Here is a 25543-nt window from a genome sequence, read left to right as displayed (position 1 = left end):
GACAACACCTCCAGCTTCAGAGTTACTGCAACTCAAGTTGCAGAGTAATTTCCTCATTTGTTTGAATATCTTCCTAACATCTCTTCTGGTTTCCAGTCAAGGAAAACACCAGATGTGGTTCTAGACAGACAACTTAGAGTAAACTGGAAACTCCCCTCCTAGGGCTAGGAGCCTGAGCTCCACTAGAGGGCAGCATGAGACAAGTGTCCCTAAAGTCTGGTCGGGAAAAGTCCTGGAGTCCAAACAGGGGAAAGAAACTAGCTAGGGGTCCAAACTAGCAAAGGCGTGGGTGGAAGAAAACAGGAGGCCAATGAACTTGGCCTCCATTAGACTCTTCTCTTCTTCATCAGGCATGCCTGTGCCAGGCTGGGGGCCTAGCCTGGCACCTAGGTTCAACAAGCAGGGAACTGGTGGGAAACAGCCCTCTGGAACTGTGGCCAGTGTCCCATTGGGGATATAAGGGGATGCCGCAGGAATCCAGGGGGGTGGGTGCAGAGCTGATGGGCAGAGGGCAGGAAGGAGAACGCTTGAGAGAATGGTGAAGAAAGTCTCAGGACACGGAGTGCGAGACACAGTAAAGCCAGGATCTCAAATCAGTTATGTTGCAAGCTGGGCTTCAGGCTTCAGTTTTCTTGAGAGCCAGGTATGTACTGAAGGGGAGAGCATGCTAGAGGAGTGACTGGGATAGCCCAGGCTCAGGCAGGTGGATCTGAAGCAGAGGGGACATGAGGAGGGCGTGACAGGTGTAAGGTGAGAAAAGAAAGGACAGGCCCTGCTATCACAGCCATTGTGAAGTGCTGGGCCACAGTGGGGAGGCAGAGAAAGGCCTGACTGGACCATGTAGCCATCAAATCAATCTGTCTGACAGTGATGGGCAAGCCTGTGAAAGCACCAACTGTGTGCCACAGGCCCATGAAAGCACCTACTGTGTGCCTCTGACCTATGAAAGCACCAACTGTGTGCCACAGGCCTGTGAAAGCACCATCTGTGTGCCTCTGACCTGTGAAAACACCCACTGGGTGCCACAGGCCTACGAAAGCACCATCTGTGTACCACAGGCCTATGAAAGCACCCACTATGTGTCACAGGCCTGTGAAGGCACCAACTGTGTGCCATGCAGAGACCATAGATGTCGGTAAGAAGGCACCAGGAAGCCGGCCCCAACATGATGCCTGACACCACTCTCCAAGATCTCATGTGTAAAGCACACCCAGGAACTGAATATTCCAGGTGGAGATGGGCTTGGAGACCATGCAGATTCTATTAGCAAGTACGGGCCTGGCCTTTGCTTTTCATCTTAGCAGTCTAGGTCAGCAGTGGGCAGTGTGCAGGGGCCACTCTGACCCCTAGCCTGCCTGGCCAGGGTGAAACTTCCTACAAAGCTGCAGGTGTGGCAGATGGTGGCTGCAGACCAGCTGAGTCACTGCTGCCAGTGGGGTTGCCAAGGCAACAGCCCGCTCCAATTCTGTCCCTCTATGGAAACACAGGCTGTGGGGAGCCTTGGTAACCTGCTTCAGAGGGAGGCTGCAGTGCCTGGACACGTGGGGTCCACCTCTCACATGGCAAGGCTGAGGGCGAGAGAGTTCCTGTCCTACCACAGGTGGCCACAGGGCACTGCCCACAGATGCTGAGAGGCAGGATGGGTCCAGGGCCCCGGAGTCTGCCCCTGGAATGCTGAGCCAGCTTCTGCTGGCTGGGTGGGTAATCCTAGGAAGTCGGGCCTGCAGCTGGTGAATGGAGGTGGCCTGGTCCTCTGGCTTAAGACAGGACAGGGGTGCTGGGCACAGAACATTGCCCCCTGTGCAGCCATTAATCAACCTGTTTGTGACAAGGCTGCTCATCTCAGTGAGTGAACTTGATGCGTGCCTTCCTCACTCATAGGCTAAATCGTCACTGTCACTTAGATTTTCCGAGTCTCAGTTTCTCCACTGGTGTCCCCAGACATACTCCCAGGAACGCACACAGGAGGGACTGGAACTACCCAGTCCCCTAGTCCCCACTGCTTCAGAACTACCCAAGCACTCCCTAGGGAGTACCCCACTTTTACCTCATTTTGTGGGCATTTTATTTAACCCTCTCTGGACCCCATTTCTCTTGGCTCTAAAATGGGGTGAGAGCATCACTTTCCCCAGATTCCTGCCCAGTCCCTCCTGTGCCACAAGGGGGCTGGCCTCTACAGACAGGAAGGGGCAATCAGCTGCCGGAGGATACATGGCATACAGTATGGCATTCCATAATGACAGCTATGTTTAGGGCTAGGGTAACAGGGAGACAGGAGTGGGCAGCAAGAATTGGAGGAAAAGCAAATAAAATCATAACGATAAAAATGAGCCCCAAAGCGGAAAACAGGTGAGGCTGAGCGAGGATGGGAACAACCAGAAGTCTCTTATACTGCTTGTGGCAATGTAAAATTTTCAGCTCTGGGAACACTTCAGAGCTCCTGAAAAAGTTACACAGAGTCCCCATATGACTGAGCAATCCCATAAGCCAGGACGTAAACAGATCTGTGTACACGAATGGACTGTCTCGAGCAGTAATTTTTTAAATATATAAAAGCCCAAAGGAAAGGACCCAAATGCTCATCAGTGGATAGATGACTAAACAAATGGCTTATGAATTGTGATTCAGCTCCAAAGAGGAATAGACCATTGATGCTTGGGAACAAACCTTGAAAAAACTTTGAGAGAAAAGACAACAGATACAGAAGGACACAGATGATTCCCCTTCTATAATACCCGGGGGGTGGTGGTGGTGGAATCCCACAGAAACAGAGAGCAGACTGGTGGTTGTCAGGGGCTAGGGGTGGACATGGGGGTGTGAGCAGGAGTGACCACACTGGGGCGACCAGAAGACAAAGGCAATGACCGCAGAACGTTGTATGCTCAGTGCGCCGAACCGCATAGTCTGAAGTGGCTGATTTCACCCTGCATGAGCTTCACCACTAAAAACATTACTTCAGAAAGACTGAAAAGAAACGATGGCTACTTGTCTCACACCTATGTCCAGTACACACACGTGTCCTGAGGACAGCTCAGGCCCTGAGACCACCTTTTGAAAGGAAAGCAATACTGGTTCCTGGAGCCAACAAGGGTGAGACAGGCCAGGATGAAGAGCACCCTGGGCCCTGTTCTCAAAACGGGCTCCTGCCTTGACAGGCGGGGCGGCCTCTCCCTGGGAGCTCCCAGGATATGTCTAGCCAACACTGCAGACAAAGCCCTGGTGAAGCCTAAGAGCCTTGACAGCAAGTTTACAAAGAATCGCAGCACACCTCACGATGGTTTAGGGAGGGTTACAGTGGTGAATTGAGCTGCGCATGTCCACAGGCTGGCCCTAGCTGGGAGGGAAGGAACCCCACACCCACTGAATCGGAGGCTCCGGGGGGGTCCTTTCCTCCGAGAGGCTCCAGCCGGTGACCCCGGAGAGCAGCTACTTGAAAAGAGAACACTCCGTGTGCGCTCTGGACGGGTATATGGGCTGGTGGGGAGGATGGAGGGAGTCTCTGAAAGCCGGTCCTGGGGGTGGTCTTGGAGAGCACCTGGGACATGGACTCACTCCATTTCCTCCCTCCCACCCAGCGCAGTCCCATACACCCCACTCCTCTCCCTGTAAGAGCCTCCCTCCCCACCGTGTCCTTACCCCTCTCTGTCGATGTGTGGCAGGGACTGCTTGGGTGTATGGCGGACCTTCCGATGGAACTGGGTGAAGTCCAGCTTTTCAGGCTGCAGGTCCCAGGTGGCACCACTAGAGGGCGAAGGAGGGCGACAAATGTGAGGCAGGAGGCAAGGAACTTCATCCTACTGGACAGGCAGGAGGCTGGGTGGGAGGGGAGGGAGGAGGAGGGGAAGAGGGAAGGGAGGGGAAGGTTACCCACACCCGAGGGCAGGGGCCTGTTCAGACCCCGTTTAGAATGGAACTCAACGCATCAGGCCTTCACCTTTCTTCAACTCTGCTTCCCAAACATGAGCGTGGGCTGGCTGCCCACCCCGCAGGGGTCCCCACCACAGCCCAGTTTGTTTCATGCCTACATTTAAGGAGGGCTGGACGAGAAGGATAAAAACCCATCACCGGAACACAGAATGGAGCTAAGGGCAGGGTGAGCAAGCGGTAGGGAGGCAGGGCCCAGCTCTCTGGTTCCCATCCTGGCAGCCTCAGCACGGAGAGTCTGCAGCCAGGCACAGGCATACCTGCAGTGTGCCCAGAGCTCAAGGAACTGGGCAGAGATGACTAAAGACTAGCCATTATGGCCCCAGGCCACTCCTCGGACAAGGGCGGTGAGTACCATTACAGGGGTATGTCACTTGTCCTGAGGAGCCCTGGCCAGGTCCAAGCACCACGAGGAACCTTCTAAAACCAGAACCAGTCAGTCCTTTTATGTGTGCTGCTAGGAGCGAACCTCATGTGTGCCTTGCAGGTACTCCACCACTGAGCTACACAGCCCAGTCCCTCTTCTCTGTAGACTGGCAGGTGGAAGGGGTGGGGTACAGCTCAGCCTTCCATTATAGCCATGTGTGTAGGAACACTCCCAACCTCTCCAGCACCTTCTCTTCTCTTGCCCGCCCTCCTCTTCAGCCTTCCCGTCTTCCTTCAGCCCTCTGATCTTTGTTTCTTCCATCCTCAGAGCCTCTACTAGCAGCCTTCTTCCTCCACATAGCCTCATCTCTGTTTCCGTGTTGGACCTGCACCCTAAGTCCTATGTGGTGGGGGCCCTGGCCTGCACTGGACATCAGAGGGAAAGGAGGAAGTTACCTGAAGGAATCAAAGGTGTTGGCAGCCCAGATGTCTGTGCCCAGCATGTCCAGCGTGTTGTCTTTGTTGCCATTCTGAAAGAGACAAGGTGAGGGGACGCATTACTTTCTGGGCCAGGACTCTGAAGACAACTGGGTAGAGGCCCACAGTAGGTCAAAGCCAGAGAGAGTTGCAAGCCCTCTCTGACATCCAAGGCTGGCTAGCCTGCATGGGTGGAGGCTGCAGTGAGCCCCCTAAGGGAGTGTCCCATTTGGACACTGTGGGCCTCCTCCCCAGCAGAAATGGTGTTTCCAGAGGTATGCCGTCAGGACCTGGCATGCCTGCATCTCTGCTGCCGGAGCCTGTAGTCCCCTCTCAATGCCTCTGTACCCAGCAGGCACTCGGTATGACTGTGTGAGCATTCATCACCACCACCTGCCTGGTGATAGTGGTTTCCCCCTGGCCAGGGGCTTCAACAAGCCAGGCATGCCACAGCACCCATGCAGGAGTGGACTTCTCAAACATTTAAGCCTTGCCTCCTGAGAAAACCCACAGATCAAGGCTGCCCCAGCAACTGCATTGCCTACTTTCACTGCTGTAGTCTGCATCCTTGGAGCTCTACTCCACAGCTCACCCTACAGACTTTCTATGCTTTGGTCACTGCCCTCTGGGTGCTGGTCACCCCAACAAACCCTCCAACAGCCAACCTCACTCTGGTGCCCTTCCATCAGTCCCCCAACCTTGCCTAGCGTTCACCATCAGGCAAGTCTGAGACACAGAAGCCCATCCCCAGGTCAAACTAGTGTTTACAACAGAAATGTGTACAGATGTCCCTAGACACGACTACACAAGAAGACTGTAGCATCATCACAATAGCGCCGGGCTGGGAGCCACCCCCGTGCCTGCCAACAGCTGACCACACAGAACAACTGCTACGGTCACAGACTGGAATATGACACAGCAGTGAGAATAAACCAATGAAAACAATGCACAGCTGTAAACAAGCCCACAGCCAATGTGGAAAAAGATATACAGACACAGAACAGTATTGATCACATGATATAATTTTCATAAAGTTTTGGACTGAAAAACTAAGTTGTGGTTACAGAACTTACACGGAAGGGGACATCAGAGAAACTGACCAAGTGTCCTGCTCCGCCTAGGGGTTTGGTTTGTGAAAACCCACTGAACTGGCCCAGCAGGACATAATGCTTTCCTTTAGGAGTCCTATGATCTCTTGCTTAGAGACCTGCTGCCGTCGCAGCCTTCATTTCGGGGCTCCCTCTGTAGGATCTAATCTACTGATTACTCACAAAGATGGGTCCATCCCAGGACCCGTTACTCAGAGCCACTTAGCTCTCCTGGAAAGGGGCGTGTTCCACAAGCACCTGGGCAGCTACCGACACAGCGCAGAGGAGGGGAGCCACACACCTGCCCTCAGCGCTGCTGTGTGGCGGCTTGCTCTCAGGGACAAGGCGGCAGGACCTGGGCTCTCATTTGGGCACCGCAGCAGCACCAACGCAAAGGCACCGCCACAGTGCTGAGACAGAACAACAGCTATGATGTTGCTAGGTAACAGGAATTTCACTACAGTCTTATTCGCCCAGTGTGGTACATGCAGTCGGCTGCCGACTGAAACTTCATTATGTGGCCCATGATCATATATGCCTACATATCACATGCATCGTACATACAGACACAACACACACACATATACCATACAAACACTACATATACCATAGATACACAGCACATGCATCATACACACACATGCACAGAGGCTACACACACAAACCACACACGCCAAATGCATACATTGTACAGATACAGCATATATACAGTGCTGGCTAATTTTATGTCAATTTGGCACAAGGCAGAGTCATCAGAGGAGGGAGCCTCAACTGAAAAAATGCTTCCAGAAGATCCAGCTGTAGGCAAGCCTGTAGGGCATTTTCTAAGTTAGTGACTGACAGGGAAGGGCCCAGACCCTGGTGGGTGGTGCCATCCCCGGGCTGGTGTCCTGGGCTCTGTAAGAAAGCAGGCTGAGCCAGCCATGAGGAGCCAGCCAGTGAGAAGCACCCTCCATGGCCGCTGCCTCAGCTCCTGCCTCCCGGTTCCTGTCCTGTTTGAGTTCCTGTCCTGACCTCCTTCAGTGATAAACTGGGATATGAAAGTGTAAGCCAAATAAACCCTTTCCTCCCCAAGTTGCTTTTGGTCATGGTGTTTCAGCGCAGCAATGGTAACCCCAATTAAGACATACATACACACATATGTGTTCACATACACAACATATCAAAATATATACATACCACACACACCAGGCATATTATATACCACACACATATACTATATATATACACACACACATACAATACATATACATACCACATACACACAATACATACATATAATACATACTACATATACTATGTAGATTCACACTACACACCATACATATCCATACGACAAACACACATATACATACCACATTTACCATACATACACATGTCACACATCATACATACACTTAGCACACACAATACATACCGTACACAAGACAGACACACACTCCATACATACACATACTGCATATACCATATATAGGCACACCACACACCACACATATACATATACCACAAACCATATACACACATATATCAACTGTTCAGCCCTTTTAATACTCCTAGACATCAGAGAAGTGCAAAGTGGTAGAGGCTGCAGACAGATTGCCCCCACTACCTGACTTCTGGAACATCATGCCAGGAGCCAGCTGCCCTCTCCATGTTACTCCAGGACTTGCATAGAGACCTGCCTGTCACACTGGGGCAGACAGGAAGGGTCCCAGAGTTAGGCGCATCCTAGTGCTTCCCCACCCTTTCATGTCCAACTCTCTAGGCTCCTGATATGGAAGCCTCAGTTTCCCCATTACCACGTGGGTAAGAGGAAGGGCTGTTGTGTGGCGTGGACTTCATCCTGTGTGTGGCAGCTCAGAGGTCACGGCAGGCTGAAGACTGCATGGGACTGCCTTCCTCTCTGCTACAGAGTGCTCTTCCCAGATGCAGAAACACAGAGGGGCACTCCCTCCACAAGCCCTTCCTCCTGGCGAGCCCAGCTCAACGTTTTCTGGGGCTCTGCAGCTCCATGTGAAGCCGTGGCCCCCAGGCCTTCAGACACAGAACGGCAGCGTACAGCTCAGTGTGGGGGCATTCCTGAATGCTCCCCGGGAGCTCTAGGGCCCTGGCTTTCAGGTGCCAGTGTGCTTCAGAACAGCTCTGGAGGACAGCGTTGGTAGTCCAGTTGGGGTGATCCAGAACACACCTTTAGAAACATAGTCCTTATTCCTTTGGGGTCTGAAGGAGCTTTAGGGGTGGGGCAGTCAACAAGGCTCCTTAACAAATATTTGTGACAAGCTGAATTAATAAACTATGAAAATGTCAGCACGTAGCAGACTGTCAGGGGCGCAAGGCGCGGAGGAGTGTGTACAGGAGAGCAAGGGTATCTTTTAGCACCAAGGACAGCACCCGCGGGGCAAGGTCAGTGGGAAAGGACTGGCATGTTCTACCCCTTGCAACAGAGGTGCCTTTGAGACTGGAGAAGGGCAGAGCAGAAATGGTCAAAGCAGAGAACGGTGCTGGGGCCAGGAAAACATCTAATCTTCTCACTTTGCGGTTGAAGCCCGTGTCCATGTTATCCGTCCTAAGCCAGCCCTCCCACCCACTATCTCTGCCAACCGGGCATGAGACTGAGGCTTGAAGTGGGTGGTTCTATCTGAGAATGTCCCAGGCTGACCCATACCACAGGCCACTCCTGGCTAGCTACAAAACAGTAGGTCCCCACAAAAAGGCTCCCAGTGGGAGGGGGGGGGCAAAGCTGGGCAGGGGCAGGCAGGGGCAGGCAGGGACAGGACGGCTGCCAGGCATCTTCTCCCCCACTTTGAGAATGTCTTGGCCATTCTGAGAGGAGCTTAATAATATCTCACTGTGGGTTTAGCTTGCGTTTCCCCAGTGGCTAGCAATGCTGAAATGTCACAGAAGATCCTGGCGAAGCAGAGCTCTATGCTTTAAAAAGCAAAGCTGTGTTTAAACAGATGTTTAAACTTGTAAGAAATATAAACCGGCATGGACTTGTTAGAAAGAACACACATGGACTCCAGCTTCCTTCCACGGGGAAATGCATACAAGTGTAACTCGTGGTCACCTTCAAGATACTGACACTGATACAGCCAGGGCACACGTGTTGCCATCACTACAGGGCTCCCTCTGTGGCCACACCCATTCCTACCCTGTCTATTCTCTCTCCAACCCCTCCAACAACTACCTGCTCCTCAGGTCCATGACATTACAGAAATGGAATCATGCCGTGTCCAGCCCCAGGGGACTAGAGTTCTCCCACACAGCAGCGCCTCGAGATTCACCCAGGGTGTTGTCGCAGCTGCCGGCCACTTCTTCCCACTGGTGAGCACCACAGCACACCTCACCACTCAGCCCCTGAGGAGCAGCGGGGCTGTGTCTTAGTTAGGGTTGCTTTTGCTGAGATGGAACATCATGACCAAAGGTAAGCTGGGGAGGAAAGGGTTTATCATCGGGTCACACTTCCACAACGGTTCACCATCAAAGGGAGTCAGGACAGGAACCTGAGCTCAGCTGGAACCTGGAGGCAGCAGCTGAAGGAGAGGCCACGAGGAATGCAGCCTGTTTTCTTACAGAGCCCAGGGATGGCACCACCCACAATGGGGTGGAGCCTCGCCCATCAATTGCTGATTAAGAAAATGCTCTATAGCCAGATCTTATGGAGACACTTTCTCAACTGAGGCCCCTTCCTTTCAGATGGCTCTAGCTTGTGTCAAGTTGACATGAGACCAGCCAGCACAGGGTGCTTGCAGTTTCCCACTCAGAGAAGGCTGCTGTCACTTGAGATATGTTTCTTTATGTTTCTGTAGAAACATAAGCTTTCTTTTTTCTGGGATCACACGGTTCTCAGAGGTTTCATTTTCGTTTTCTTTCTTTCGAGGGACCTGTCAAGCCTGTGGAAGGCTGTGTTTTATATCCCTCACCAGCTTTACTGGCACTGCCACACTCGCCAGCACCTGAGTGTTCTCAGGGTTGGTTTGCATTTCTCTGAAGGCATGTGCCGGGGAGGATCTTCTGCATGCTCAGCTCCTGTCAGTGCCTCAGTGGAAATGTCTCTCCATATATTTTGTGGTTTTCCTCATGGGATATTTAATAAATTTTGAGAGATCCTTCTATGTTCTATAAGTCCTTTGTCAGATATGAGCTTTGCATATTCTCTCCCTGCCTATGACTCATCTCTTCATCTTCTTTGAACGCTCTTTTCCAGGGCATAGGTCTAATTTTGATGAAGGTTGACTTAGCAACTCAGGGTTGGCATTAATCACTGATCTCTGTCACTGTTTAGACTCTCCTGATTCTTGCTATGACAAATTGCTTCCTATGGAAACTAGGACACTTTCATGTTATGAGACCGAATTCTACTTCAATCTTCATGTCCGTTAGCTGCTCAGACACCACCTCTGTTAGGGCAAGAGGAGGATGGGTGGGAAACCAAACATCCAACAAAGGGACGGCAAAGGGGTTCTTCAGGAATGAGAGTGCTTCGCGCTCAAAGACTGGGCAACAGCTCATAGCCAAATGGATGATGCACCTGGCAGGCAGCACGTGCCACCAATGCAAGCTCCTCTGAGCTCTCTTCTCCAAGGGCCAATGGGTAAAAATGGCAACTACTAACCTAGGTGTAGGGGTACACACCTGTAATCCCAGCCCTCAGGAGGCTGAGGCAGGGGGATCATGAGTTCTAGATCTGCCCGAGCGATAGAGTGACATCCTAACTCAGAAACAGGCAACTGCCCCATCCAGCTGGGTCCCAGTGAACTGTTTGAAGTTACTAAGATTTGGGATTGCTCGTTACACAGCATCATCTGGCTGTGCCGACTGACACAAGGCACTGACTTCATCAGTACAGGGTAACAGAGAAAGATAGGATATACAGGTACACGGACAAGGGCAAGGCTGGACAGCAGCTCCAACATCACAGTCCAGCAGGCACCTCTGCATTCATCCTGGTCAGCCCCTCCAGCTAGCACTACCCGGCATGAGCCATCAGTGCCAGCTGTGCTTGCTCCTACCACCCCAGCACTCTCCTCTCCACCTACTCAGGCACTCTACCTGTCTCCAAATGAGGGAATCAACTCTTATGTTTTCCCCAGAGACCAACAGGGAAGCCACTCTCTGGAATGACTGTGGTTCTTAGGTCACGTCTGTTGGGAGTATTTCAGGAACACATATTGAATCCACTTTGGGTTAATGAATCTTCACTCTACAAGCAGGCAATGGCACAGAAGGCTCCAGCTGCGATCAAGCTGCTACACTGCCAAGCAGACAGTATTGCTCAGTAAGTACCAACTCCACAGGGAGCAGTGGCGTGAACATGGAGAGGATTTCTCCCTTGTCCACAGACACACCTTCAAAGCCAGGTGTTTTTGCTAAGGTGCCAAGCACACTAATAACTTCCTGTCTACAAACTATATCCTGCCATTGCTGGAGGTTAGCTAGATGAGGCAGCTGTGTCTGCCCTTTGTCGGGAGAGGCGGACTGAAGTGTTTGAAGCTCTCCTAGCTGCCATCTGCCATCCTTTGCTTCTGTCATGGTTGCAGCAGCTTGCAGGTTGGCACAGAAACCCAGACCTGTGACAGTGTCTTATGGCCAGAGGAGGCGATCAGAATCAGTGTTTCTCCAGTGTCACCTCGGGACAAGGCTTTCCCACCCACAGAGGGGTGCCCCACACCACGCCCAGCATTCCAGAAAAGGTGAGATTACAAGTCACCGGCCACAGCCTGGCATCGTTTCTCACACTCCCCCAGATTTCCCACAGCTTCAGGAGCCGCCAACTGTCCGATAAGAGGGTGTGCCGATCAGGTTCCCAGCAATGATCCCGCTGCCCTAGGAGCCACTGTCACAGGCCACCCAGTCCTTCAGAACATTTTTCTCTCAACAGAAGCTCTGCTGCTTTCTTACACTCTCACTCCCTTCCCTTGGCAGGTGTGAGCTGATGCAGCGGACACCTCCAGCCTGTACAGGGACGAGGTCTCTGAATGCACGGCCACCAGACTCCCTTTTTGTATACTGTCCTCTCGGCTGCCGCCATGTGGTTCCCCCACTGCAGTGACAGCCAGGACGTCCCGTCATCCTCGCCAAATGACTAGTGGTAGTAGCCTCTTGGAAAGAGGACCCGGGGTGGCATACTGCCAGATACGGCTCAATCCTGGTTATGGGCAGCTGGTTGGCTCAGTTTTTGCTGATCCGGACTCCCTCCCCTTCATTTCATGGGATACAGCCTATCTCAACTTGCCTGAAAGCATCAGAGAGGGCAAGGTATTGTTTGGAATTAGTTGAAATAACCAAAGAGTGAGAGCATTGCCTGCCGTAGGGAAATAACGACCTTACTGCATGGCTGATCTCCACGGGCGCCGCCCACCCCTAGGCTTCTGGTTCAGGGTCACGCAATGCCATGCTAGCCTTCTGGACCACTCTACCTGGCCCCATCCCCCCTCCTCCTGATGATCTCTGTGTTCCTGGTACCAGGGGCCCAGGTGTGGCCGTCAGTGGAGCAGGTTGCTCTGTGCAGTGATTGTCCCCATGGGCGAACATGGGTTTTTAGAGCAACACCGTCATCCTAACCCCGGCAAGCTCAGACTCCGTGAGGTCCAGGGAAAGCGGCCTGCTGGGGACGCCTGCATAGCCTGAGCCTTGGCCAGTTCCAGGAAGGGTCAACACTGTTCCTGAGCCCAGTGAATGCAATGCTCCCTGCCAGGGGCTTGAGACACGGAGCCAACGGCACACCTTTTCTTAGGGTTGCTTGGCGGAGGGGGCAGGTGGGGCACCAGGCACAGCCTGACTGTGACATGAATTAGTGTGAAGGTGCCCATCCAGACAGCAATACGGAGGAGGTCAGCTGTGGGGAGGACGGCCATGCCTGGCCGATGCACTCTTCAACAGCCAGTTCCCGGTCCTCCTCCACCAATGCAGGACAAGACCACACAGCACCGCCACAGGCCAGCTACCTGGGGCTTTCCTGTGGCCAGCTCTGACCCCTCCCCAGAGGTCTTCTCAGAATGGCTGCTCCATGAGGAGAGTCAAGATTCTAGGGATGGGATGCAGGGTGGCATTCCCACTGGTGGGGCACGGAGATGGCAGGGCATGCAAAGGGTCACGGAAAAAAGCCATACCCAAGAAAGGCAGGCCAAGCAGAGAGGAGCGGGAGCTAGCCTGACCTTGCTGAACTGCTAGGCTTCTCTTAAATACATACCTCGGCTGGGGGGAAGGGAGAAAGTGACCGCCACCCAGTCTCCATCCTGTGTCACTCTCTCCCCCAAGTCTACCCATCATGCCTTTGCCACTGACACAAGGCGCTGCCACCCACTCTTGCCTCCCCGTGCAGGGTAGTGTGGCACCAGGCGCCAACTCAGCCTTCTGTCAGGAAGCACTCCGTCCATGGCCCTGTGGAGCCCTCCTAACCGTCCACTGCTCCAAAGACATGTGTATCTGAGCTCAGAGCTCATTTCCACCTGGGTTGTGGCCTTCTCCCTGAGGTGAGGCCTTTGAAGAAAGAAACCACGACATCAGTTTGACCCAGGGCCCTCCACAAGACCTCTGACTATACTGCGTTGGCTTTGCACAGTTTTCACAGCACTCCATGTTCCCCCAACTTAATGTAGGCAAGCCAGCCTCCCCCACACGCCAAACATAGTGACTTCAAGCCTCCCACCCAACTCCAAGGTAGAGGGCCATGTGGTCACTCACTGAGTGTGAGCGTGTCCCAGCCTTTCCTGCACTTCCTCTTTCTGAGATGATCAGGACGTGGCCACAGGTCAGGTGTAGCAATGCTGGTGTTACCGCCAGCCACGTCTGCCAGGTAGGCAGGCGAATGTCAGACTATCACCTCCAGCCCAAGCTTCCTGCCCCACAGTGAACCTGTGGCTAAGGTTCCACCAGCCAGGAGAGCATTTCAGTTCCTTCTCTATGTTCAGTTAGATTTCATTCTGAAGAAACCTGCTCACCCCAGAACACTGCCCAGTCCCTTCCCAAAGCAGGGAAGATGGCCTGCTGGGCCTCACGTGTGTACAAGGAGCTTAGGCAGTGAAGAGCCACACACAACAACACTGGGGCACGGTCATCCCACAAGCCCTACCCCACCACATTGCCTAGTCCAGTCCCTTTACCTACTCCAAGCGGGTAAACAATGGAGCAAGGACAGTTTGGAGGAGACCTGGGTGGGGGATGGGAGAAGGGCCTTTCCTCAGCCTCTAGAATGACAGGATGAGAGGGCAAGGGCAGGGAGAGGAGCCTCAGGAGGGGTGGCAAATGAATGAATGAAGGATCCTACCCTGAAAAACTTCCTAATTAGAAACCTACTGACCAAGAAACATGCAGTTCTTACTGTCTATTCCCATCCCTGCTTGGAGCCACGTTCAGTCCTATCTCTGCAGGAAGAGACTAGAATGGAGACAGAGACGCTGAGCTGCAAGGCTCAGGCCAAGGTGAATGCTTCAGGAAGGAAAGCAGGTCTTCAGCCAAGGAGACAGCAGACAGAGATTCCATCAGAAGTACTTGAGCTGCTACAGGGGAGATAGAAGTTCTCTTGTAGACAAGAACTGGGTGTAAGGTGCGAAGCCCAGCTTGGACAAGGCCTCCTTCCCCTTGTGCCCCAGTTCACTCATCTGCAAATGGGACAGAAGTACCAAAAGGACCCCTAGTGGCCATTCAGGAGCCTCTGGTTTTCAGCGGAGGGGAAGGTCTTCGCCACCAAGTTTGCAGCAGAACAGAAACCAGAATCTAGGCTCCTGCATCCACCCTGCCACAGAGCTAGTCTCCGCAGTTTAATGTGCAGTTACGGAAAGGCCATAATCAAATCAAATTCTCTGTACAATTAACATAACAATTTAAAGAGAAACTGACTTTCAATGTTTATGTCAACTTGACCCCAGCTAGAGTCATTTGAGAGGAGGGACTCTTAACTGAGAATATGCCTTCCTAAGACTGTCCTACCGGCAAATCTGTTGGACATTTTCTTCATTAATGATTGATTTTGGAGAGCTCAGACTATTGTGGGCAGTGCCAATCCCATATTGTGGGCACGTTACCCTGAGTCGAGTAAGAAAGTAGGCCGAGCAAGACAACGAGCAGAGTGCCCCTCTATGGGTTCTGCTCTGGTTCCCGCCCTGCCTGAGTTCCTGCCCTGACTTCCCTTAGTGATGATCTATATATGGAAGTGTAGGATGAAATACACTTCCTGCCCAAGTGCTTTTAGTCATGGCGTTTATCACAGCAAAAGAAACCCTAAAACTGAAACAATTATACAAATATTATGAGAGTGAACTGGGAGGATAGCTGTCTCCCCCACACCTTCAGGCAGCAAAGCCCTGCACCTGAGGAATGGGCCAGAACCGAGGACACTAAGCATTTTCCTTGGGAACAGAATAGAGACAGGGAAGGATGGGACTTTGCTTTGCTTTTTATCCCTGCAGTCCTGGTGTGGAGACTAGGGACCTGCGCATGCTAAGCATGCACTTGACCACTGAGCCGCACCCCCAGCAAAGGGTTAGTTCTAACTAGCACAAGAGACTGAGGTGGGAGCAAGCCGGTGAGCCAGGCAACATGTTCCCGAAACAACTGTAAGATCAAGAGCTGTGGAGTCTGAGGTGGTAAGAGGCCAAGTCTGCAGTGGGGCTTGGTTGGGGTGAGTCGTTTCTCCAGCTCCTAACCTCATGGTGTTTTACAGGCAGGGACAAGGTATCGGCAAGACCAACTGGGAAGGAGGGACATCCAGGCCACCAGGACAGCGCTCCAGGAGCAGCTGCCTCCCTTCTCTCATGGCCACACAGTCCCTCAGGCCCACCTGAGCATGTAACTCCTTGCAGAGCCAGAATGCCTAGGGCAGGAAAGTGGCCTCTGTCCCAGGAGGTGTGGACTGGTGATTCCAGACCTCTGAGCTTCTCCATACGGTCCACTGGCCCAGCCCTTCACAGACCCAGAAAAGTGATCTTCAAAGCACCCCAGCTTCAAAATCCCAAGAGACCCAGTGTTTGTGGGCCCACCAATGTCAGCGTCACCTGACACCACACAACATTCAACAAAGGAGCATCTCACCACGCTCACCAAACGTCTTTCATTACATAAAGGGCCACTGAAGATTAGTCTTCAGAATCCACGTGTTGTGGGTAGCACTCCAAATTGACAGAGGAATTAAGGGAGGATTCCTAGAGGCCCCGGACCTTCCCTCCACCCATCTTTCTGCTTGCTCCTCATCCCCAACATGGAGGAGTCACCCAAGGGCCAGCCCAAGGTCCCAGAAAAGCAAGACATGTGACAGATTCCAGACAGAACACAGAGCTGTCCCCTACCTGCTGCGGCGGGGCTCGCCCTCTGGAGAAGGAACAGCCGCCGTCCAGCTGTTCTCTGCAGTCAGCAGTCCACTGCAGGCAGAAAGGAGGGGTTAGTGACAGCAGGACACACGCTCACCCTCATTCTGCCTGCCTCCCAGCAGACTCATGAGGAAATCCATCTTGACATTTCAACAGCAAACCCACTCCTCCGACCAGTAGGTCTAAGGTGGCTCCTGAGTGAACTTGGCCTGGGGAAGCCAAGTTCACAAAACGATGATGGTCTAGCTACATCCTAAAGTCAACCAAACATGACACCTAGTTATTCTGGACACTCAGTATCATCCTGACCATCTGGCCAGGCTCCATTCATGCTGGTTGCCCATCATGTTAGGGACACGGGTAGGGCCAGAAGGCAGCAACGGAAGACTATGGGTCCAGCATCGTGGAGAAAGTGCAAACAGCTCTCAGAAGATGGGCTCAAGCTGAGGAATGTCTCTGCATGCGGCTGACTACCACCTACCAAGAGTCCCCAAAGTCTGTCATATGGAGGACCCTGGGCCTCACTCTCCACTGGTGACCCACAGTCTATGGGTCTAGGTCCAGGGATCAGCATTTTGACAAACCCCCACGAGCTGCACTGGAAGCCACTGAAATTTATGTGCTCTCTCCAATGTTGGCATCTGTTCAACAGCCACAGCAATGCTGGGCAACTCCGTAGAGCTGTACAGGACTCACTGTCACTTCACGGACACACCGAAGCAGGACAACAATCCTCTGCCCAGTGCAAGCCAGCCACGAGGGGGTGTTAGACATTAGCCAGCCCCTCCAATTCTGCCGCACGCTGACTGGCCTCAACCTCCGCTCCATGTGGCATGCAAAGCGGAAGGAGTGTAACCTTGGTCACAGCCGAGTGGGAGGGCTGCAGGCCAGTGCAGGCGCACTGAGGCTGAGGACAGTATGCCTAGGGCAGGCAAGACTTTCCATTGTATGCCGATGCTGTAGGCCAAGTTCAAGTGTACTCCAAGGAAATGAAATATAGGCAGGAAGATAAGCCACAGACCTGACTATACTTCCTGGAAGCCAGATTTTTAAAAAATCAAGTTAAGCAATATACCCAATATATATATCTAATAACCTAATATATCCAAAATACTATTACTTAAATAGGTAATAAAAAATTAAGGCTGGATCCATGCCTGTAGACCCATCATGAAGCAGGCTAGGACAGGAGGGTCCTGACTTTGGGCTATATAGTAGTGGAAACAAAACAAACATTAATTAATTAGTCCTTTGACATTTGTGCTGGTTGGTTCTGTCAACCAGACACAAACTTAGACACATCTGGGAAGGAGGAATCTCAACTGGGGAATGGCCTCCATTAGATTGGCCAGTAGGCAAGTCTGTGGAGCATTTTCTTGATCAGTGATTGATGTAGAAGGGCTGAGGTCACTGGGGGCAAGTCCCCCGCCACCTGCAGGCAGGCGGTCCTGGGTTCTAAGAAAGCAAGCTGAGCAAGCTATGGGTAGAAAGCCAGTGGCAGCCCTCTTCCATGGCCTCTGCTTCAGTTCCTGACTCTAGGCTCCTGCCTTGAGCTCCTGGCCCAGCTTCTTCGATGACCAACAGTACTAGGAAAGCATAAGCCAAATAAAGTGTTTTGTCATAGCAATGGAAACCCTAAGACAACATTCTTTGCTTTGAAATCCACTCAGTGCACACCTCATATTGGCTGAGCCACATGCGGCTTGTTGCTCTGTGTGGCCAGTCATTCTGCATTGGACAGTACAGTTCTGGAGAGAAGACAAAGCAGCAGGGCCACTTCACACCATCCTACTCTCTCTGTACTGCAGAGGCAGTTGCCTTTCAGGTTCCTGGGTAATCTAGACTCAGGCTGGGCTCCCCAAAACAGGAAGAAGAGAGAAGCCAGGATACCCTCTCTACCTCTAAAGGTGTAATTAGCATCAAATGGGCATTCTTCACTGCTCCAGCCTTCATCAGATAGACTTGTACATGTGGCCTTCACCCTGGCCACTGGCGATACTATCTCCTTCCTTGGGCCTCATGTCAAGAGGTGGAAAAAGTGACCTCTAAGTGGGTGCTAATTTCTAGTAATTTAGCCTCTTAGGTCTTTTATACAGATCACCAGTTCCCAGGATTATAATCCCTGCGTTTGGATAACTGCAGTTTCAAGGTACTTTTCTACAAAGATTAGCTAATTAAAAATGGAGAAGGCCCTCAGCCTCTACTCCGACTACAGAAGATCAATATGACAATGGCACACAACAGCAGTATGGGCTCCTGATACTTCATGCTGAGCAGGGCATAACACTTTTGAGGGACCCTGCCTTCCCTTCCACCCCGTGCCCAGGTATAATGTGATCATGAAAAACATCAGAAAAGCCGGATAATCGATTATCTCCAAAATTACAGAGGAGCCACCAAAAGTGCCAGGAATTGTATAAGAAAAGGAAGTAGCACAGATTGAAAGACAGGATAACATGAAAATGAGATGCAAATTCGGACCTCAGAACTTAGAAAGGACACTGTTCCCTGCTACTGGCTTCATTCTGATCTTTGTACCATGAGTTATGCAAGATGGTCCTACCAGGACAAACTGGGTGGCAGGAGCCCTTGGGACTAGTGCTGCACTTTCGTCAGGAGTCTAAAATAGTTTAAAAAAGCAGAAAGTACTATATAGAGATATATATTATGAATAAGTATACATATACATGTAAGTGTGCATATACACAATCAGGGAAGACATACATATATCCACACGCAGTGTGTGTGTGTGTGTGTGTGTGTGTGTACATGATGTTTAAAACATGGTAAGAGCATGCCTTTGCTTTACATATTGGCACAACGTCTCTCCTGGAGGAAATGGAGGAAGTCTAGCTGAGGCTGTCAGGATAGGTACAGCCAAGGAGTATAGGGTGTGAAGGAGGCCCTGAGTGAGTGAAGCTAACTGAATATGTGTTGCTGATGTAGGCACAGCCACATCAAGGACCCTACAGCCTCAGGCTCAGAGGGATGGCCAAGCTTGGGGGGACCGAGTGTGAATGCTGACAGTGTACGTGCAGAAAATGTCCATCATTGCTCCTCCGGTGAGTGGGTAAGTGTTTAAGGCTTGAACACTGCTCCTCTGCTGAGGCTGCTCCTATTGAATAAGCTAAACCCATGTCCTTAGTATACCATAACGTATGTAACAGCCCCACCTCTTTGTTCAACTCTAATAATAAGCATGCTGAACTTCTGGGGTGCTGAGGTTTCTCCATCTGAGAGCCCAGACCACCCAACCGCAGCTTTCTGTCTGTGTGTCCATTTGTCTGTTCTTTGCTATTCCAGCCAGATCCAAATCCCTGGAGCCATACTAGGACACAGCAAAGGAGTAAAGCGATTGCTAGGAATCTCTCCTTCTAGACACTGGCTCGATAGCATTGAGGTGACAGCCCAGACAGTGGTGACTTGCAGGGGAGCATAGCTTCTGCAAGCATGCCACCTGATGAGCCACTAGGCCAAGCAAGGCAGCTCTCTTGTGTCCACCGAGTCACTCCTGAGACCCTCCTAACAGAGTGATTGCTGGAGCAAGCGGTGCAACATGTCTGCCAGCAGCAGTGTGGAGGGGGACGAGGGTGTGAGGCAGACATGAGAAAGAGCATGATCTCTACAGAGGCTGGGAGGGGAGGAGATGAGTGGCCCGTGAGCACACTGTCAGGGTTCCCAGAGAAGGGTGATCCAGAGCTGGTGGAGTCAAAGCAGAGGCAGTGGGCAGCTTGGAGGCATTCCATAGCCGTTAAGACACAGAAGCCAGGGTCATTTCCCCCATGGACAGAGTCCGCAGCTCTCACCAGGCAGCACTCAGCAGAGTGGCCAGTAAGTAATGGGTCAAGGCCAGGTTCCATGTTTCTTAGTAATGGTAAGGTTGGAAATGGAGGAAAGGACCTAGAGCATGGGGGCAAGCAGCAGAAAGTGTATGTTCCATGTCAGGGAAGGTGAAGATGGCGATGGAGCCTGCCGAACCGAGATCCAGTGAGTGAGACAAAACCCAGGCCCCAGGAGAACAGGGATTGTGGTTATGCCTGAGCACCCCTGACACCTAAGGCAGCTCTAAGTATGAGCAATCAATTCATCACCCACTGGTCTTGTGGGATCCCTACTAGAATGGTCCAGCCATGCAGAAACATGGGGAATCATTTCCACATCTGAGTCAGGGGATGCATCTGTTCTGGCTTTCAAAGTCCTGGGGAACTCCTCCCCAAACTCCTCCAGCCAATAGCTGGATGCCAACCATAGCACTTTCTTTCTTCTCCCCGTGCATTGCCTGCTTCCTTTGGTCCCTCTGAGATGCTACCTAGAAAGCTGTAGGTAAATCTAGCTAAATCTGTTGGGGTGACTCTAGAGCAGAGGGGGTCCCTCCTCTCAAATACTCAGTCACAAGCCTAAATTCTTGGACACAGACCATCTGTCCTTCAAGGCAAATGGGCTCATATCTTGGACCTCCCAACCATGAAGGCCCTCTAGGGGCTTGAGGTGTACCCTCCTTGCAAAGGGCATCCAGCAGAAGAGTCAGGACATGTGGGGAAATGGTGCATGTGGGAACAATTCACATCAACCATACAACCATGGCTTTAGGCCTTCCACACTGATGCTGTAATGTCTACCTTGATTTAAAAATTTGGAACAAATAGGACACAGGGTTAAGACTTGACAATCACTGAAATATAGATGTTTATTCTGAACTCAAAACATTTATTTCACCACTTTTTGCTCTTATCTGTACATGAAAAGATGCACACAACTAAAAGTCACAGTAATTTACCAGTCATTTGCACCCTACAACGTTCAACACTCTTTTAGCAAATGCTGGGAAGGATAGAGAAGTCCACATGGCTGTGAGCACTGCAGCGGGGGGGGGGGGGCTGGGGGGGGTGGGGAGGAGGGTCAAGGCTTGGAGCAGGGCAGGCTGACAGTAAACATAGGTATGTCCACTTTTTAGTGTCAAAAGCCTCCCCAGACTAGCCCCACACAACATCAAAGCTGATGACAGGGTGGGGCCAAGGCCCTGTCTTTTCTCATCACTTTTCTCATCACTCTGATCATACCTGGCCATGCAATTTAGGGAAGAAGGGTTTGTTGTGGCTCACAGCTTTAGTATATGCAGTTCATCCTGATGGAGTTCATGGTGGTGGGAAGGAAGCCTGGCACTCTTCAAACATCAGAAGTCCAGGAAGCGGAGGGTACACAGGAAGTAAGGCCAGGGTACTAAATCTCCAGGCTAGCTCTCAGTGTCCACTAGCATGTCTCCACCTTCTAAAGATCCCATAATCTCCCAGACAGAAGCAGTCAAGGACCAAATAGTCAAGTACTTGAGGATCCCATAGAGGACATTTTACATTCAAACCATGCTACCACATGCTGACTTGGAAGAGGAACAAAATCTCCCAAACCAGAGGCCCGCCCCCAAACCAAACAACTGATAAAAATGAGGCCATAAACAATTAGTACCTAGGTAAAAACTTAGCATATTTAGGTAAGTGTTCTTTTCTTAGACAAGAGCTCATGCATGTATTCTAGACTGGCCTCAAACTACCGATTCCCCTAACTTCATCAACCAAGTGCTGGGGTTACAGCATGTGCCACCATACCTGGCTGATAAAATCAGGGTTTTAAAACAGGGGCTAGGAGAGACTCATCAATAACCACATAAAGAAAAACTTATTTTGGATGTTTACTGTGTGCCGTTCCCGGGGAACACGTTTCAAGTTGACTAAAAGCCCTGAAAAGGGTTTAAACTGCATCAGCATTTAAAACTTCTGTGTAGATAACAGGAGTCAAGAAATAAGGAAGGGAGGAAGGGAAGAAAGGAAGGAAGGGAGGGAGGGAGGGAGGGAGGGAGGGAGGGAGGGAGGGAGGGAGGGAGGGAGGGAGGGAGGGAGGACAGGCAGGCAAGCAGATGAAGGGCTACTTGCAGCATATATAGTCAAGGTTTAATAACAAGGATCAATGAGGTATTCCCTTAAATCAGGGTTTATGCCAAACCCATCAACTCAGTAACATTTGGTTCTCAAGCCCTACTGGATGCTTTTATTTTCTTCATTTGTCACATGTGCTTAAGTAACTTGTCTAGGATTACACCATCAAAAAGGGGCAGAATGGGCCAAGGACATAAACAGCTATTAACTGGAAGGGAGAAGGAAGGAAGGAAGGAAGGAAGGAAGGAAGGAAGGAAGGAAGGAAGGAAGGAAGGAAGGAAGGAAGGAAAAAGGCTAATTCTAAATGTAATGTACAGCTATGGTTTTGATGTCCTAAACAGATTTGTTTGTTTGTTTGTTTGTTTCTGCTGTTGCTGTGGTTTGGATGTGAAGTTTCCTCTCCAAAACACTCAAAAGTTCCAGTCTGGCCCCAGCTCTGTTCTATTTGCTGGCTCCTGAGGCCTTGACCTGATGCTTGGTGGTTTCACAATACACTGGTATTATTAGGAGGTGTCTCTAGCTGGAGGAAGTAAGTCACTTGGGTGGAGCCTGAAAGGTTCGCTTGTCCCAGCCCCTTCCTGTCACTCTTTTGCTGCCTGACTGCCCACAGCATAGCAGGTTTCCTCTGGCCATGCCTTCTGCCATGATGCTCTCCCTCCCTACAGTCCCAACTATGAAGCATGAGCTTTATCCTCTGGAAGCAGAAGCCAAACCTCACTTGCTGTCCTCCAGACGGCTGTGTCGCACATTGTGCCACAGAGACGAAAGCAACTAACACAGCTGTGTGTGGATCTTACTGGGAGAACCAGGAATTAAAGGCAACAGTGCAGCATCTGTCTATTTCCTGCACTGTGACCACATGCTATTTCTTGTCTTTAGGGATGCTCTGAAGTGAGTAGGGAGCAAGGGGTCTCATGCCTGCAAATGATTCAGAGAAAAGTCATATATGTGTGTGTATGTGGATCTATTCATCCAATTGTTCTTTTAAAAGCAGTGAATGTATATGCAGTAAATACGTAAGTATATACTTAGAGGCAGCGTAAAATGTGCTATGTTAAAATCGGGGCCATGTGGTGAAGAGTATGCATGAATTCTTTATACTGGAATTGAAATTTTGTGTACTTTAAAAACTATTTCAAAATGAAAAAAAAAATATACATACATACAAAAGGCCATCTGACTCAAGGCTTCTTACGCTAGGGGAATAAGGATTACCCGCAAGGTTTTATGAAGGTCCATGTGCTGGGACTCTCCCCTGTCTCTCAAAATGACAGGCCCTGATGCCCAGCTCACTGGCCATACCTCTTCTGGGCTCGGCAACTGCCAGGCTGGCTCTGCCTCGTGCCTCAGTGTGGCCTACAGACCCCAGAGCTCATCTCTGGTCAATCCCTCTGTATAGAGTCCTCTTTTCTAAGCCACCTCTCCCCAATGACCTTTAAATCTTCCCTCCAAAGCCTCCTTCCAGCAGTCCTGGCCTCCATGCCCTTCTCTCTTCACCACCAATGACTGCCTTCTCTCACCCTATTTCCCATCCTTCTTACCAGAAAGCAAGAGTTGGCAAGGCAGGGATCACTGTTGTTTCTGTCTATCACTTTGCTTCTGAGCCTGCAACCAGGCCCGAATGAATAAATGCTAGCTTGAGTTATACTGTTCTCCTGGGCCAACAGCAGGCAGCAGAAGGAGGACAGATTTAAATAACTACATTTTATCTTAAAAAAGCATCAGCTAACAATGTGGAGGGGATTGTGCCAAATAAGCAAACAAACTAAAATTTATGTATACTAGCAGAGCAACTTTGTAAAGGGTAAACAAGCCAACAAACAAACAAAAGTCACAACAATTTTTGTCAATCTTTGCCACAAAATGATAGTGGATCCCTCTCCTTCCATTTCCCAATTGTCTTGTTTTTTCAATTGTTGCTTTAAAACCAAAATAAATTTTTAACATATTAGAAAAAAACAGCTAGTAAGTCGGTTTAAAAAGTACTCAGTCTTACCAGAAGGCAGACAATGCAAAATAAAATGACAGGGATGTCCCAACATACTGGTGGTGGTATGAAGAGCAGAATGGCCATTCTGGAGAGCTATTTGCCAAGAGCCACTAAAATTAATTCTATTTCCAAGCTTCTACGGAAGCTTCTTGCGGAAGAAAGCAAGCCAACCATTGCACCAAAGTGTCATGCATTTCCAGAAGAAAGCTTACAGGGGAAATGGGTTTCCAGGATTAAATGTAGGGTTAGCTAGTACCTCCAATGCACCACTGGGCAGCCAGCACACAGCACAGCAAATGCACAAGCCCAGAAGAATCCTTGGGTATACGGGGGAAGTGTGAGTGCTGTATGATTTTTGAAAAAGTATGTTTCTAGAAATCATATTATCAGAGGACATCTAAGAGGGTTGAGGAAGATTACTCACCAGCGGCATGGCTGTGGACAGATTGTATTTAAGGGAACATTTATTGTTGGTATTTAATTCTTGTGTGACAGGCGTATGTAGGCATGGAATAGTCATGAAATTAAAAGAAAAAATAAGGAAGACACATAGAAGGACCTTTCCATGGTCAGCCACCATGCTCCTATTAACTCACTTCCATTAGGCCTGTCATGGGTGGCCTACCACTGAGCCAAGACAGTCGTGGAAATGGATCTCAACGTAGGAAAAAATAAATATAGAAATTGGCTAGCAAGGGGCTGAGGGGATGGTGGTTAGGGAAACAGAGAGGTGGAATGGCAGGAGGACCATGGAGGGAAAGGAGGGAAGCCACATGAGAAGGAGCCAGGGGCCACTGAATGCTCTCATCCACTCTTGATTTAATCTGTTTGAAAGACTAGATTGGAAACTGTGCCTTTAGTACGTGTGCCCACCATTGGCCACATCCACACATTCTTCCAAGAGATCCCATTAGGAGGCAGCTGACCTTGGGGAGAGGAGACAGCCATGTCCCACCTGAGTGGAATAGCAGAGTCACCAGGGGCCCACACACAGGTTAATATTTAGGTTCTTCTTCGACTGCATCTCCTGTGTAGGGCTCAGTCTTCAGCACTTCCTAAAACCTCCCTGTGATCCTGCAAATGCTGCTCTGATGAACTATCTATCACCCAGTCACCTAACAACATCAGATGTGCTAAGCATTTCCAACCATAGCATCTCCACCTCCCCTACAAAGGACCAATGACCAGTGTGACTGAGTCCTAATTCTCTTTCAGGATCTTACCCAGGGAATGGTCCTGCCCAAAATCAAGACAGACTTTCCCACATCAATGCAAGCGAAGATAATCCCTCATCGGCTTGCCTAGTCGCCTGTTCCCCGGGTGATTCTAGCTCGTTCAAGCTGACCAACTATCACATCATCTAAGACAAGGGAAGCTATCAACTCTCCATCTATCTAACCATCTGTCTGTCATTCCATCCATCCATCCATCCATCTCTCCATCATCCATCCACCTATGTAT

General features: G+C 50.7%; 1 protein-coding gene across 5 annotated transcripts in view; it reads right to left on the bottom strand.

Moving 5' to 3' along the window:
• Positions 1–25543, bottom strand: part of Ctif (cap binding complex dependent translation initiation factor) — a 246196-nt gene that overhangs the window by 161522 nt on the left and 59131 nt on the right. For all 5 annotated transcript variants that reach the window (XM_021640087.2, XM_021640088.2, XM_060377034.1 and 2 more), the window contains exons 3-5: positions 16142–16213; positions 4747–4820; positions 3637–3741 (exon numbers count right to left, since the gene is read on the bottom strand). In XM_021640087.2, coding sequence (XP_021495762.1) covers positions 3637–3741; positions 4747–4820; positions 16142–16213 — 251 coding nt within the window. The remainder of the gene's footprint in view (positions 1–3636; positions 3742–4746; positions 4821–16141; positions 16214–25543) is intronic.

The sequence above is a fragment of the Meriones unguiculatus genome, chromosome 2, assembly GCF_030254825.1.
Source record: "Meriones unguiculatus strain TT.TT164.6M chromosome 2, Bangor_MerUng_6.1, whole genome shotgun sequence".
NCBI lineage: Eukaryota > Metazoa > Chordata > Mammalia > Rodentia > Muridae > Meriones > Meriones unguiculatus.
This window is presented reverse-complemented; position numbering and strand designations above follow the sequence as displayed.